This window comes from Amia ocellicauda, chromosome 20, assembly GCF_036373705.1.
Source record: "Amia ocellicauda isolate fAmiCal2 chromosome 20, fAmiCal2.hap1, whole genome shotgun sequence".
Lineage (NCBI taxonomy): Eukaryota > Metazoa > Chordata > Actinopteri > Amiiformes > Amiidae > Amia > Amia ocellicauda.
This window is the reverse complement of record NC_089869.1, coordinates 3124383-3142136: the sequence shown is the minus strand read 5'-3', so window position 1 is coordinate 3142136 and position 17754 is coordinate 3124383. Positions and strand designations below refer to the sequence as shown.

The window sequence follows — 17754 nt, the reverse complement described above, 5'->3', positions numbered from 1 at the left end:
AGAATTAATAAAACATCAAAACAAATTAATACACATTTTCCACAAGCATACATTCACACATCTGCTTGCCTTTGGGTGTGTACTGAGAAAATATATCACTCTAATAGTAAATTAAAAGAAAATGTAGGCTTTACATACATCAAAAATGCAGTTTTGTGATCTTTGCTTCCTGACATCCTTATATAACACAAACTAATACACTGACCATGTTGAGGGAGAGAATAATTAAATGCTTTATTGTATCTGTTATGAATAATTTTTTACATTTAACCTCATATCATATAGGGAAAAGAGGTTCCACAGCCTGAACTTCAAACATTAATGTTTCTTGTCTAAGTGTACAGTAGACATACACCGATCAGCCATAACATTATGACCACTGACAGGTGAAGTGAATAACACTGATAATCTCGTTATCATGGCACCTGTCAGTGGGTGGGATATTTTAGGCAGCAAGTGAACATTTTGTCCTCAAAGTTGATGTGTTAGAAGCAGGAAAAATGGGCAAGCGTAAGGATCTGAGCTACTTTGACAATGGCCAAACTGTGATGGCTAGACGACTGGGTCAGAGCATCTCCAAAACTTCAGCTCTTGTAGGGCGTTCCTGGTATGCAGTGGTCACTACCTATCAAAAGTGGTCCAAGGAAGGAAAAGCGGTGAGCTGGCCACAGGGTCATGGCTGCCATGGCTCATTGATGCACGTGGGGAGCGAAGCTGAAATTTCTGGAAAGTGAATGCAGGTTCTGATAGAAAGGTGTCAGAACACACAGTGCATCATAGTTTGTTGCGTATGGGGCAGCGTAGCCACAGACCAGTCAGGGTGCCCATGCTGACCCCTGTCCACTGCCGAAACCGCCTACAATGGGCAGCATCAGAACTGGACCACAGAGCAATGGAAGAAGGTGGCCTGGTCTGATGAATCACGAGTTCAAGGTGTTGACTTGGGCTCCAAATTCCCCAGATCTCAATCCAATCGAGCATCTGTGGGATGTGCTGGCCAAACAAGTCCAATCCATGGAGGCCCCACCTTGCAACTTACAGGACTTAAAGGATCTGCTGCTAACATCTTGGTGCCAGATACCACAGCACACCTTCAGAGGTCTAGTGGAGTCCATGCCTCGACAGGTATGGGCTGTTTTGGGACCTACACAATATTAGGCAGGTGGTCATAATGTTATGGCTGATCGGTGTATATATAGTCTTCATCCGAATGAATAAATAAATAAATACAATACCCTTAAAAAAATGTATGCATATAGCACCAAGAGTTAAAGAGATATACACACACTGTACAATGTGTAGTGCTGTAGTTCCATAGTATTTCAAAGCAGCCATACAGAAATATATGACAGATACAAAAATGCAGCCACTTTAATAATAACAATAATTTTCATTGTGGCTTATAATAATGTATATTATTACATTCATATTAATCAAATACTAAAAAAACAAAGAATGTATGTGAATCGTCAACTGATGTTCAGTGCTTCACCATAACATCCACATTTTCCAGTCTTTATATTCTACAATTTTACACCATTAAAAGCACTAATAAATGACAGACAGGTCGGTACAGAAGCCATAACAAAATATGCCTCTCATCATTTCTCAACTGAGACAGCAAGACAATGTTTTTTTTCTTTCCCCAAGGACATATTTCAGCTGTCTGCATGAAACCTTTGACCAGTCCCCACCACTACCCACTTGAAACCTGAAGTACCTTGACAAAGAGTATAAGTGGCCCAGTGTAAAAATTAGACCATGTTACCATAGAAACCATAAGTATGTAAAGGTCCAAAGTTGACATTTTAAATACAATTCTTGGGAATAATTTCAGTAAGTTCAAATCAGAAATCATATTGCAATGGAAAGCATCACTTTAGTTCAAATATTCCAGGAAAGACAGCCAATCTTCATGTCTAATAGAAAGAAAGACAAAAGTGCTAATGAATCTATTAAAGAAGGGAAAGCCTTCGATTAGTGTGATAGATGCTAGAAGAATATCTCATTTAACAGCTGTTTAATATCCCCATGGCAAAAATCAGCTGAAGGTATAAAACATCAAGGATGAAAATGCTATATTTTAAATAGATGCAAATATTACAAATACATAAATACATAATAAATAATAATAAAAACACAACTAGCTCTGAAATGGAGACTGTAGCAAGTACAAAAAAAAAGTGGGACAACAAGCTGCTAAAGAACAAGGTATGATTAAAGATCCGTAAATACCAAATTAAATAAAATCATATACTAAAGAAAATAAAGGCAGTGTTGGATGAATGCCCACCAGCCCTGACAGTTATGGTTGTACAGGAGCTTAGCAAAACTACGTTACTTTTTTGAAGGGAATAATCAGATATAGTCTTGAAGAAATAATATAATACAAAATAAAACAAAATAAATTGTCTTTCATTTAAGTTTCATAAGACATCCCATTTAAGTTTTAAGACATGCCATTCTGTCTCCAAGCATTGAAAACACCACCAACCAACTTTGGAAAATTGACAATTTCCTTTAAGCTTGGTCATCTCACCTTTATAGACTTTGGGGTAATAATAGCCACTACAATGGTAAAATTGAAGGATATTCTTTGTATTTGATGGAAAAGACTGAAAGAAACCCTAGAATTTTTCATTGTAAATCAACATGGGGAGTGGCAATCATTTTTGGTATTTGGAATATATAGCCTATATAATATTTATCTACACATACATACACACATAAACACACAGACACACATCATACAAAATTTGTGAAATAACATACCTAGCAATAGTGAATATATATATATATATATATATATATATATATATATATATATATATATATATATATATATATTTCACTTCACATCAACACTTTTAGAAGGTCCGCCAAGGTTGTCCCTCCTCATCTTTAACAAAGCTGATATAAATAATTAATATATATATATATATATATATATATATATATATATATATACACATCAGCCTTAACATTCTGACCACTGACAGGTGACGTGAATAACACTGATAATCTCGTTATCATGGCACCTGTCAGTGGTCATAATGTTACGGCTGATCGGTGTATATATATATATATATATATATATATATATATATATTTTTTTTTTTTTTATTATTTATATCAGCTTTCTTGAAGATGAGGAGCCACCTACCTAAGCATTGTTGCACACCATGTACACCCTTTCATGGAAATGGTATTCCCTGATGGGATTGGCCTCTTTCAGCAGGATAATGCGCCCTTCCACAAAGCAAAAATGGTTCAGGAATGGTATGAGGAACACAACAATGAGTTCAAGGTGTTGACTTGGCCCCAATTGAGCATGTGTGGGATGTGCTGGACAAACAAGTCTGATCCATGGATCCATGGCCCCACCTTGCAACTTACAGGACTTAAAGGATCTGCTGCTAACGTCTTGGTACCAGATACCACAGCACACCTTCAGAGGTCTAGTGGAGTCCATGCCTCGACGGGTCAGGGCTGTTTTGGCGGCAAAAGGGGGACCTACACAATATTAGGCAGGTGGTCATAATGTTATGGCTGATCGGTGTATATATACACTCACCTAACGGATTATTAGGAACACCTGTTCAATTTCTCATTAATGCAATTATCTAACCAACCAATCACATGGCAATTGCTTCAATGCATTTAGGGGTGTGGTCCTGGTCAAGACAATCTCCTGAACTCCAAACTGAATGTCTGAATGGGAAAGAAAGGTGATTATGCAATTTTGAGCGTGGCATGGTTGTTGGTGCCAGACGGGCCGCTCTGAGTATTTCACAATCTGCTCAGTTACTGGGATTTTCACGCACAACCATTTCTAGGGTTTACAAAGAATGGTGTGAAAAGGGAAAAACATCCAGTATGCGGCAGGCCTGTGGGCGAAAATGCCTTGTTGATGCTAGAGGTCAGAGGAGAATGGGCCGACTGATTCAAGCTGATAGAAGAGCAACTTTGACAGAAATAACCACTCGTTACAACCGAGGTATGCAGCAAAGCATTTGTGAAGCCACAACACGTACAATCTTGAGGCGGATGGGCTACAACAGCAGAAGACCCCACCGGGTACCACTCATCTCCACTACAAATAGGAAAAAGAGGCTACAATTTGCACAAGCTCACCAAAATTGGACAGTTGAAGACTGGAAAAATGTTGCCTGGTCTGATGAGTCTCGATTTCTGTTGAGACATTCAGATGGTAGAGTCAGAATTTGGCATAAACAGAATGAGAACATGGATCCATCATGCCTTGTTACCACTGTGCAGGCTGGTGGTGGTGGTGTAATGGTGTGGGGGATGTTTTCTTGGCACACTTTAGGCCCCTTAGTGCCAATTGGGAATCGTTTAAATGCCACGGCCTACCTGAGCATTGTTTCTGACCATGTCCATCCCTTTATGACCACCATGTACCCATCCTCTGATGGCTACTTCCAGCAGGATAATGCACCATGTCACAAAGGTCGAATCATTTCAAATTGGTTTCTTGAACATGACAATGAGTTCACTGTACTAAACTGGCCCCCACAGTCACCAGATCTCAACCCAATAGAGCATCTTTGGGATGTGGTGGAACGGGAGCTTCGTGCCCTGGATGTGCATCCCACAAATCTCCATCAACTGCAAGATGCTATCCTATCAATATGGGCCAACATTTCTAAAGAATGCTTTCAGCACCTTGTTGAATCAATGTCACGTAGAATTAAGGCAGTTCTGAAGGCGAAAGGGGGTCAAACACAGTATTAGTATGGTGTTCCTAATAATCCTTTAGGTGAGTGTATATACAGTGAGGGAAAAAAGTATTTGATCCCCTGCTGATTTTGTATATTTGCCCATTGACAAAGAAATGATCAGTCTATATTTTAATGGTAGGTGTATTTTAGCAGTGAGAGACAGAATAACAACAAAAAAATCCAGAAAAATGCATTTCAAAAAAGTTGCATGTTAATGAGGGAAATAAGTATTTGACCCCTTTCGACTTAGTACTTGGTGGCAAAACCATTGTTGGCAATCACAGAGGTCAGACGTTTCTTGTAGTTGGCCACCAGGTTTGCACACATCTCAGGAGGGATTTTGTCCCACTCCTCTTTGCAGATCCTCTCCAAGTCATTAAGGTTTCGAGGCTGACGTTTGGCAACTCGAACCTTCAGCTCCCTCCACAGATTTTCTATGGGATTAAGGTCTGGAGACTGGCTAGGCCACTCCAGGACCTTAATGTGCTTCTTCTTGAGCCACTCCTTTGTTGCCTTGGCTGTTTTGGGTCATTGTCATGCTTGAATACCCATCCACAACCCATTTTCAATGCCCTGGCTGAGGGAAGGAGGTTCTCACCCAAGATTTGATGGTAAATGGCCCCGTCCATCGTCCCTTTGATGCAGTGCAGTTGTCCTGTCCCCTTAGCAGAAAAAGACCCCCAAAGCATAATGTTTCCACCTCCATGTTTGACGGTGGGGATGGTGTTCTTGGGGTCATTCCTCCTCCTCCAAACACGGCGAGTTGAGTTGATGCCAAAGATCTTGATTTTGGTCTCATCTGACCACAATACTTTCACCCAGTTCTCCTCTGAATCATTCAGATGTTCATTGGCAAACTTCAGACGGGCCTGTACATGTGCTTTCTTAAACAGGGGGGCCTTGCGGGCACTGCAGGATTTCAGTCCTTTACGGCATAGTGTGTTACCAATTGTTTTCTTGGTGACTATGGTCCCAGCTGCCTTGAGATCATTAACAAGATCCTCCCGTGTAGTTCTGGGCTGATTCCTCACTGTTCTCATGATCATTGAAACTCCACAAGGTGAGATCTTGCATGGAGACCCAGACCGAGGGAGACTGACAGTTATTTTGTGTTTCTTCCATTTGCGAATAATCACACCAACTGTTGTCACCTTCTCACCAAGCTGCTTGGCGATGGTCTTGTAGCCCATTCCAGCCTTGTGTAGGTCTACAATCTTGTCCCTGACATCCTCGGACAGCTCTTTGGTCTTGGCCATAGTGGAGAGTTTGGAATCTGATTGATTGATTGCTTCTGTGGACAGGTGTCTTTTATACAGATAACGAGCTGAGATTAGGAGCACTCCCTTTAAGAGAGTGCTCCTAATCTCAGCTCGTTACCTGTACAAAAGACACCTGGGAGCTAGAAATCTTGCTGATTGATAGGGGATCAAATACTTATTTCCCACATTAACATGCAAATCAATTTATAACTTTTTTGAAATGCGTTTTTCTGGATTTTTTTGTTGTTATTCTGTCTCTCACAGTTAAAATACACCTACCATTAAAATTATTGACTGATCATTTCTTTGTCAGTGGGCAAACGTACAAAATAAAAAAAAAATCCCTCACTGTAGCATGAAAAACATGAATTGCATAACTGTGAATCTCTCAGAAGAATCAAGATAATATATTCAGCAGTAATTATGCTTCGTTACTTTCTCTCTCACAGGAAACACCAAGTGGTAATGGTTTACAGTATGATAATCTGGTTAAATGGTGACACCACTTCTGTCTGAAGAAAGTCCTCATCAAGATAATGAAGGTAAGCAATCATTACAATCACATACACATGTAATATGTACCCATAGTTTGTTTTGCCAAGTGCGGCTTGAGGGCTATTGTAATATTTGACTTTTGCAAATTTTGATTTATAACTAGGCTAAACTAGGCTTATTTTACAAGTGGCTTTTGTAAGCTGAAGTCATCAGTCAAATTTAATTTATGTCAGCCTGGCCCAAAAATTACATTAACCCTAGCCACAATAGTAGCTAAATATTTCTGACTACGTGAAAAATTTAGAGAAAACCCAGCAGCAACCAATATGATTTTATGTGGAATCTTTCAGACAGCTAGTCAACCTCTTTTGACTACAACTCTGGATTCAGTCAGGTGTGTTAGGAATTATGGGAGATAGTGGTTACCTTACACAATTCCAAGAAGTGCAAAATATTTTAAAAGCTTTAACTGTATCTATTATTTGTTGATTTTTAAAATACATTGTTAATTTAAGTAATAATGCTTATTTTTTGTATGCTATGTTTCATATGGTGAATGGTATTTTTCTATCCTAAATGCCTCAATTGCACATGTGGAAGCTGCATGTATAGCAATGTAGAAAAAAAAAAAAAGTTTACAATAGATTTAAATATGCACATTAAGATAAACTGTTGGTGTGGGCTAGGGTTGAGGTCATGGCTATAATTAGAACAAATACATGGTGGGCATCTTTAGTTTAATCCTAAATCAACCCTCAGCCCAGATAAGGATGTAAGACATTAAATTAAAAACTCTAAACCTTCCTGTTACTAACTCCTACATTAAATAATTAATTAATCCTATCTCTTTCAAATTGTTACATCTAATAATTGTATTATACAAAATGCCAGCTCACACCACTGGTGGCAACTTAGCCCGACTGAAAAGGTCAAGAAAAGTCTGCCAGCTGCGAAGCCAAAGTCTGTCTGAATGAAAAGTAAGTGTTAAACAATTTTCTCAGAATAAAAAAACTAAACTAGCCCATTAAGCTTGAAAATAGACACCAAAAGTTAGAGGGAAAAGATATGTGGGTTGATTAATTTAATGCATAAAACTGAACTCTTCTGGGTATGTGATCAATGAAGCCAAGAATAGATCAGTTAAGATATGCCACCTCTCTCTAAGATGAAATAATTTATTGGGGAGAATTTTAAATTGGAGAAAGCAAAAACATAGTAAAAAATATAAAAATCAATACATGTTTTTTATAAAAAGAAGAGAATTTAGACAAACCAGCCAAGAAGAAAACCTAGACAAAACTTCTGAATATGAAGGAAAATATTGTTCAAAAGGAATATTATATTGCTATTCTTCTTGTATCAATTATGTATATTGCTTAGAAAGGTCAATTCTAGTCCAGTCCTCTCAATGTAAATTAACAGGTTTCTCTACATGGATGCCCCTTTGCAACAGTTGAAGTTCTTCCAACTGAAATGATATGATGATGGGAAATGGAAAATGGCATGCAGGTTTGGAATGCACAGAGCCATTACACAAAATGGAGCACTGGCCTGCTAACACATTCTTATTTTGAGATGCTTTTCTGCACTCTATTTTCCTTTTCAGCAACATGCGTGTATTTACACCATTTCCTCACAGGACTGATGTGCTAGAATGGCCATATCTCAGCATCTGCAAAGTGCATAGAAAAGAGTTCTATTCAAAATATTCTATTCAACTGGATATATGTTAGGGCAAATAGTGGGTATAAGAGCCCTCCCTAAGGACAGGGACAATACAAATACACTACTTCAATTTCAGACACAGCCATGGTCCAAGATGTTTATTTCACCATGAGTAGTTTAATATAACTGAAGTGAAAATAAGTTTTACCATGTTTTTGTGTTTGACAGATATGCATATTTAAGTATTTATTGTACAATTTGTTGACACAAAATGCTGTTTTCCATTTTTCTTAAAATTTTAGAATGTTCCCAGAAAAAAAGAACAAAACATGGTAGTAACACACCCCATATGGAAGGTACTAGGCTAATTAATTTTGATGGTAACTGCAAATGAGTGAGCATTTCATAAGTGTTGGATTAATGTACTAAAGTAAGGCCTGGACAACAGTGGCAGGTGTAAACCTCAGATTACCCCAAAAATATGAATGATGCATGACACATTTTGCATTAATAAATGGATTTGTTTTCTTCAGCTGATTATTTCTAATCAAGACTGCATCTACATATTTTACTTCCTGAATCCTCAGTACTGTAATTCTGTAATTAGCATTCATTTAAACAGGTAGCCGAAGTGCAGTTCAAAATGTATATATGTTTTGTTCCATGGTAGTTTTTATTAATCTTTGCTGACATGTTTTCACACTGCTGCACTGCTAAATATTTTCTTCGGCAGTATATTTTGTAATTTGTATTCTAATAAGCAATATACTGCTCATGGAAAACAACATTAACACCCTGTTATAGGTAAATTAATTCAGAATCATAGAGAAAGCAGGCACTCTAAGGTCTGTACTCATATGCTATTATCTCAAATGTCCAGTTATTTTTAAACCTGTAATCAGAACAAGCAGCCATTGTAGGTTTGAATAAAACATTCAATTTCAAATGCAAACATCTAGTTGCTAGTTCAATACAAAACAATCCACTATGCTGAATGTAATGTTTAATGTCATGTCAAGATTCCATGTTAATTTCCCTATCTCAGCCAAAATATCAAATAAAACCTGTTTTAAGCATTTTGTTTTCAATAGTGTTCCCTGTGTAAAGCAGCCCTCTGCAGTTAGTATATAATACCACCTTTGCTTTAAAAAGCATTAACTGCCACACAGGAAGACCTACCTTTTTTAGTCTCCTGTGAAGATTATAGTAAGCATGCATTCAACTATAAGTAAATAATTTTGGACAAAAGTATAACTTCAGCTTCTCGCTGAATTAAATCTAAAATATCAGCACTGTGAATGGGGATGAGATGTGTGTTGCTGGTGTGGTTTCTGAGATGGGCGGGCATCATGAGAGGCACCATGAGCTAATCACTGTGTTTGTTATTGAAGAGAAACCAGAGGGCGGAAGCCACAGATGGTCCCTACGAGAGGCAGCGAGGGCTCAGGAAAGCATATAAACACAGCACGTCATATTCTCTCCAAAGAATGTTTGTACTTCGGCCACACTGACATACAACGTAATGCAGAAACCAGTGTGTTAAATGTTTTAACACATTGTGTTACACAGCTATTTATACTTGTACCATCGTCTAAATTGCATATTCATACATAAATACTCTGTACAGTACACCTTGTTATAATGTCCGGGGGATATCCGACAGCCCCCCGAGCCTGCTTTGTGTATTGTGTGTGTGTGTGTGTGTCAATGTAGCAGTGCAGAACAATACAGTGCCCAGATATCACAGGAAGTTGAGCCGACGTTGGCATATGGTTGGCATGGTTGGACAACAGTTGCAGTCGGGGGGTGACTTATAGCCGATGTCAGATTATGGTTGGCATGGTTGGTCAGGGAGATGGATCATGTCTGACTAAACGCCGACAGATATCAGTGCAACTTGTTTTACTAAATGGACCAATACAACTTTAAAATATCATATGTATGAATAATAATCATAGTAAATATATTTGATACTGTCAATAATGTTCCCAGCTTCGTTATTTGAAAGTGCTTGAGCGCTCTTCCTCAAGACCATATTGAGGAAAGGCATCTCCTCAGATTACTTCAAGTAAGTTCACTTTCGTGACTATTATTAAAATATTTAAATGTACTGTTGTTTACATGTACTGAAAAGTAGAATATTAAATTGTCTGAAGTACCAGGTTGTATGTATGACACATTAACTGTATATATATATATATATATATATATATATATATATATATATATATATATGTTTAAATATCAATGATAGGTTTCTTATTTTCTGTATCGCGGAATGGTTTAAAGTAAATATAAATGACAATATATAGCCAGTTGGTTAATTCATTCTGTAGCGAATGTATTTAAATGTGTAACTAATTTGTCAGAAGTGAAAAACAGAATAGTGTTCACATTTTCTTTGCAATGATAATATTGGATAATACAAATTTTAGTAATACTCTCTCAAGCTTCCTGCATTCGTACCTCACCAGGGGGAGAGAACATGAAGCAATAGCATTGAAAGTGTGATTGTAGTTCTGCTCTTCTGCAATATATTTCTACAATATCGAGAATGTGTTCTGAAAAAGCTGAGGGTTACAGGACTTACAATGAAAGGTTACAATGAAGTAATGAGCAATACTGAATACAGGATAAAAGCAAAGGATACTTTTGGGGAATTAACATTTGCAGGTCAAAACACGGATGGGCCAATGTCGGGCTGTCCTCATTTTGAACATTGGGCCAACACAGCAGGAACATTTTTGATTTAGGCTAATCCTGCCCTTTGTTTTAGGTGTATAGTTCTCAAGATTTACTGGATTTTAATTAAGACCTTTAGAAAAATGTATTTTCATTTGTACTATCTACTCTGCTGCAAACAATCTTGTGCTTTATTCTGTTTTGTCAAATTCCCGGTTTACCAGTATTAAGCTGAAGTATCTGGACACAGTACATCTGGACTACACTAAGTCAATTATTATATAAAGAATGGAACAGAACGAAAGAGGAAATTCATGTTTAATTATTATTTTATGATTCTGTTGCAGATATATATTGCTTTAGATACGCCAGAGGTATTCAACAAGCATCTCTGCATGTCTTTGAGCATGAACTTTAGAAGGACATCGCCTTGAGGAGTATAAACTGCATATTTCCATGGGATTAAAAGAACACACATAGTGTTATCTGGCTCCATTTCATAGAAGTAAATTAGAAGAATCTTGAAAATTCAATGTTTCTCTCGCATTCGGGCTTATTGTCACTGAAAAGCAGTGTCTCTTAAAGTAACATGACATGAAATATTTTGGCTATTCCAAACAACTATACTGAAGACTACTGCATCCAGCAGTTTTTTTCTTGGCACTCCAGGTGATAAGTTTTTATTGTAAATCGTTACACATTCATCTGCCTTATAAACAGAGTTCTAACGTTTGCCAGCATCATGTGCCATATACAACAGTGATGACAATAATGGTAACAAAATTGAAACATCTCTTTGAATGTGGTCACTTACATTACTGATGTACTCAGACAGTAATTCCTGAAGAGCCTGGCGCACCACATTGCACTCGGTGATGATTCGCTCACGGTGCATGTCACGTGTGCAGGACGAGTCAGCCAGCAGCGCAGCTCCACTGATAATACCTTCCAGACGGCGCTCAAGGGCTGGCCTGATAGTCTCTTCCTTGAGTATCAGGGGATCAATGATGACTGCAGTCTGGAATTCAAGAATAGGAAACAGATTTATTCTCATACATGACCCTGGCTAGCTGGAGTCAGGTTGGCACAACATAGGTTGGCTACACTGAATTTGTCTATGGACGTGTGACACATCATGTAAGTGGTCAGTATTTTTTCCATTAAATGATTCTATAAACGATTAGTATGGTGTCTGCTTGAGACCTTTAAGACTGCTTCAGTTACAATAAATTGTTGCAGGAAAGATTTAGTGAATTGGCTGTGGGGAAAATGTATTTAACAGCACAAAAAAGTCAAGAAAAGAACCACTGACCACAGGTTTGATTGATGACAATGCTGATGAAAAACAGCAGTCTTGAAAGCTTTAAATGTCTCAAAAGGAAAGTAAGTCACTTTGTATATTTTAGTTATCTTGCTTTAATAAATTAAACATAAACAAACACAAGCTGCAGTCAAAGACAAAACTTTTCCTGTAAAATCTGAGTAAAATAAGGAATATGATGTGTAACATTACTCTTACATTTTAACAAAACATAAGAGCCATACAACAATTCTATACATTATAAATATTAGTCCCTCCTGAAATTTGTGGAAACATTTCTTAAATTCTGAGATTAACAATTAAAAGGCATAAACTGAGAAAATGGTGACAATTTTCAAATGTTATACAATTTCCATGTCTCAAAATGAACTCGCAAAACTATGATTGCCAATTTGAATGCTAATGCTAACATTTGTCATGACAAATCACTATGAAAATGAAATAAAATAAAAATCTGAACTATAAATGCATAATCATACATTACTTTTAGATGGCATTACATGAAAAACTTTAAATATATTTATCTACAAAAACAGCTATTTATTTTTTAATCACCTTAAACATCTATTATAAAATAGACTAGACTATTGTGACTGCATAATAAGATACAGTTTAAATCTTTCTGACTGAGACTAAGGGCTGGATTAAATCAAAACCCACCCGCGAATAGCAAACTACCTGTACATCATAGCGGTTACATTTCTGATTAGAAGAAAGTGTCATCTAACTAAAAATGGAGCCGCAACCGAGTACAGTTCTGCAGTTTTCTATTAGCGGGTGGGTCAAAATTTTGATTTAATCCCAGCCTAAGACTTTACACATCTACACAACAATGCTTGGAATCCGAAATACTTAGCATCAACTTTAACACGTAACAGACTGATAATGATTTAGCTTAGTAAGAAGCAATTGGTTTGCATTTGATAACATTGCCTTGTGTGTGTGCATACATGGGGCACATTATCTACCTTTTCTCAGAAGCCACTGTTTTATGTACGTTTCTTGTAAATGTCCTCTGGCATTTTTAAATGAGTTCAGGCTGGGAGAAACCAGCACTACAGGACTTTTGATTTGTGTGCTGTTTTGATTTGAGATGATCATCGATTGTTGATGGGTGGTCAAAGACTTTTTTACAGACCATACAAAATAACTTGCTGCCATCCTCGTGAAGATCTGTGTACTCCCACACCCTGTGTTTAGCTGATACATTTCCAACTTTACTTTTTGAACTAAAGTTCTGTGGGTAACTGATCATGTTGTCAATGTTAAGCTATTTAGTTTGGTCCCTCCTATGATAGCAATAGCAGATCAAAAATACATGATGGAGACTGTTGCCAAATGTGGTTAAAAGTGAATACAATGCAAAATTGCCGCTACTTACTATATGAAATGTTATTGACAACTAGTGGTTATATATACAGTACCACATTTTTTTATTTGTTTTTTACATTTTTCCCTGTCCATCGTTCAAAAACTGACTTTCTGCATGAAGAGGCAAATTCTGGGATTGCGAAGTCATGGATGAACTAAAATATAAATTAATATATATCACAATACCTAATAATTATATATCTCTATTATTAGACAGAGGCATCTTCCTTCTAAGCAAGGGAAATCTGGCATCAGGTACTGGGTTTAGAATTTGTGATGGACAGGCAGGAATTACATTTTTATTTTAAATACACACCCACACCCATCACATAGTAAACATATGTATGGTACAGATGGAAAATACACAAAAGTGTATATAGACAGGCAACATTAAATATGTTTAAACATGAAATAATAAATATTCCTTGTAAGTTACCTGACATCATTTTATGGTCAGATGAGTTTTGAGAATTGTTTCCAATGTGGGGACAAAAGCTGAATTGAAGATTAAGAAGGGAGGCTTTCAATAATACTGAAAGAAAATGCAAAAAAATCTATTGTCAAATATGATGGCAGTTCCATCATGGGGGGTCCTATTTTTCAACTGTTTCAACTGACAGAAATATCTGCATGACTTCTGTGTTCATAGCCTCTTTCACACAGGAAAATTAAGCACTTTAGACAGGATAATCTCTCTTGGAAAATTGAAAGCAACTACATTGATAGACGACCCATGATACTATTACATGCACAGCAGTGTCTACTCCAGTAAAGCCCAGTGGTTACCGGATCACAATCAATATTCACATTTTGTTCAATGTTCAAAATATGTCTCCTCAATGACTCATTTGCTTTTCTGTTTCATTTAATACAGGGGTTTCCAAAGTGCAGCCCTGGGGCAAAATGCGGCCCTCGAGGATGTTTGGTGCGGCCCCCCAAAGCCAACCTTCAAACACCCCTTTTCTGAACCTTTACTATATTTTTACACTTTCTAATAATTTCCTGTTGCAAATTGCACATGTAATTTGAGGGAAAATAATAAATCAACATTCAAAAGGTCATAAATGTTCCCTAACAGAAATGTATCGTTTTCATCGGCTTTGTATTGCGGATTTTTTTATGCAACTTCTAGAAATTTGATTTAATGCATCCCTATTGCCACAACATCAGAAGAAAATATTAATTTCACTGCATGCTATGTTTCTGCTGAATGGATATTCACTTTTACAAATCCTGACATATAAAATAAAAATAAAAATAAATGTATGTCAGCATTTTGGACAGCTGAGACCTATAAAGATTTGCATTATTTTACAATGATTTGTGGCTGCTCAACAAAACAGATTTGATACACTGGACACTACTTCTTCATTGACTAAATCTTTTATGATATATATTATTTTAAATGTCAATGGTCTTTTATCACCTAAGTATGATCATATAAACTATATTTGCTGATTCCTATTAATGCAAACCTCTAAATACAGTCTAGCATCTCTAGTCAATGTTGTATTCAAAACAATTAAAAAATCAACACATCAACAGCATTAATCAATACAAAAACAATGTCTAGAGAGTAGATCATGAATGCCCTTTTTATTTTCTTACAATAAGCAATAGAAATCTAATTTATGAGGTAATTTAAGAAAATGAATGGTGTTGTGACCCACAGTGTGTCTGTAGAATGGATGAAGATAGCCCTCTGCTGGGTGGCAATTCAATTTAAATAATAGTTTCAAGAGTTAATAAAGGAAAGATGCATATTAATAAAAGTATGCTCCTGTAGCTGCCTGAAAACTATAGCAAACAGTTTTAAAACTTGATTTTCCTTACAAACCATAACATCCACTGAGAAACGTATATGGTCTTCCAGTGTGAGCTGCTAGTCATGCATTGCTCCAGGCTACTCATGCTGAATTCTGATCACTACATGCTTTTCTATCCTCATATTTCTCCCATCACATTTAGTTTTCTTCTGAATAGTACTATAGTTGCTTTCAGCCTCCAGATGTAAACCCATTTATCTGTAATTTTCAAAATCTCTACAACATTCTTATACCTACTGAAAAAAAGAGATGAGTCTCAATGTTTGTGCAAGTTCTTATACAACCTACTTTTGATCTCTTTTATTGCCCTTCCTCTTAATGTCTGATATAAATGTAAATGTAATTTTGACTGTTGTGCAGTAAATCAAAACATACCATTGAACGGTGCAATCAGGAAATATTACAGACTTCACAATACATTTACAAAGACAGAATACACTGCACAAAATAAACGTAATGCTTATGAAGCTCTCTTTTACTTGTTATTACCATTAAAATACCTTGCATAAAACCTTTTTTTTCAGTTCACAAAGACCTGAACTACAACACTAATATTTTGGAAAAGAAATACATACACAAATACCTGAATAAATATAAAAATAAATAAAGAACATTTCATTATTAAATATGTGTATACATCCTTTAATTCTTTAGCATTGAAAGTCTGAAGACAGACTATGTAGTAGTCTTTCTCCTACACTAAAAACTTTAACGAATATTGTCTGTAATGAATGCTTCACATCTGAGTCAACACATTCTTAAAGTTTAAGTAAGTTAACTTATATAACAAGCTAATGATTAGTACAACTATTCAGTATGCACTCCTCTCTTAACACACATCTGAAATGCATAATCATGAGTTCTTGCACATTTTAATCACAGCAATGCAGATCGGCCTAATGATTTGTGAGGTACTATGCCAGCTTATACATCTCTGGTTGCTTTTAGACCACCAGCCATGGGCAACAATGGGAAGAAATTGCAAATCTGCTTGTTGGGGGAGCTCTCAGCTGCATCTCCACACTATAAACAACACTTAATGAGATCTGCTCCCTACAGAGTATTTACTGCGTCTGTTTATTTGTAGTCTTGGCACAGGGGGAGAGTGCAAATCATTAGCAATATGATTTTCTAGAACTATAAGGCATTGGAACTTACTTTAGAAGGTTAAGTTGTTCTCTAATCTCTGAGCAGGCTGCCACATGAAGCTCCAACACTTTAATCTATGTATTTTTTGTTTGTTATAATCTAGTGACTGTAGTGCCATTAATGTATTATTATTATTTTCCAAAGAATTAATAATAAAAAACAAACAATAGGGCTCAAGAAAGAAAAGTATGAAACATTGCAAATGCCACATTATTGAGCAAACAAACAAATATTTTTGCATGTACCTTAAATATAAAATAACTCTACATACTTATTAACTTAAAAATAGTATATTTAAACCACATCACTAAAATGCAATTGACAGTGGAGCAGTATTTTAATTTTAAAATTAAAGAGATGAAGCTTGCCAAGAGAACATGAATAAAAGGAGAACTAGGCATCAAATCTCATGATGAAACACCAGGGAACTTTAAGTATTCTAGGAGGAACATCACTCTCACATCAATCCTATTTCTGTAACACTTAAAAAAATAAATAGCCCAATGATAATGAGTTTAAGAAATGACAAAAGACCGTGCTGCATTGTATATGTTTATCATACTCTTTTTAAATAATTAAACAGCATTCAGTTGCCTGGGGCTACTAGCAAAATTCCACTACAGCATTAAAAAAGTAAAAAAGTAAGAAAACATAGCTTAGGGGAGTCTTTCTTTTTTTTATGGAAGATTACTGACCTAGTATCTTTAACGTTAGGTTTGTTGCTTCCTTGGGGACAATTGTTCTGTAGAGATTTCATGGTTAAAGCAAAAATAATGAGGGCCACTGCAGCAGAAATCAATATTGTTCCAAATGATTAATAATTGCTACTTTTATACATAAAAGCTTGTTTCAATGGGACCATGTTCTACTCTGACTGTTACCATCAGAACTACACTGGAACAATAACACGAATAACACATTTAAATGTCAATGATCACTTGGACTCCGTCACCTGATAAATAGAACTTTGCACTGTATTTTGTTCTTCCTCTTAGTTAATTTACTTAAAATAGGATTTGTATAGTATATTGTATTTCCTCACTCTTACTGCAGTATGTTCTGTGAAATGTGGTAACTGTAAGTGCCCTAGATAAAGGCATATTGTAAAAAAATATATATAATTAACAGTTATTAACATGTTCCAGTCCCTTCACAGAAGAAAGGAGCAACATTAGTACCCTTGATTAACTTTACATTTGCAATATGATGACATACATTTAGAGAACACAGGCCACAGTTTTGTA

The 17754-nt window shown here is 36.3% G+C and overlaps 1 protein-coding gene across 1 annotated transcript in view; it reads right to left on the bottom strand.

The window, feature by feature from the left end:
* The window catches only part of LOC136715967 (catenin alpha-3), a 592813-nt gene that overhangs the window by 418025 nt on the left and 157034 nt on the right, over positions 1-17754 (bottom strand). The window contains exon 7 of the mRNA XM_066693394.1: positions 11658-11861. Coding sequence (XP_066549491.1) covers positions 11658-11861 — 204 coding nt within the window. The remainder of the gene's footprint in view (positions 1-11657; positions 11862-17754) is intronic.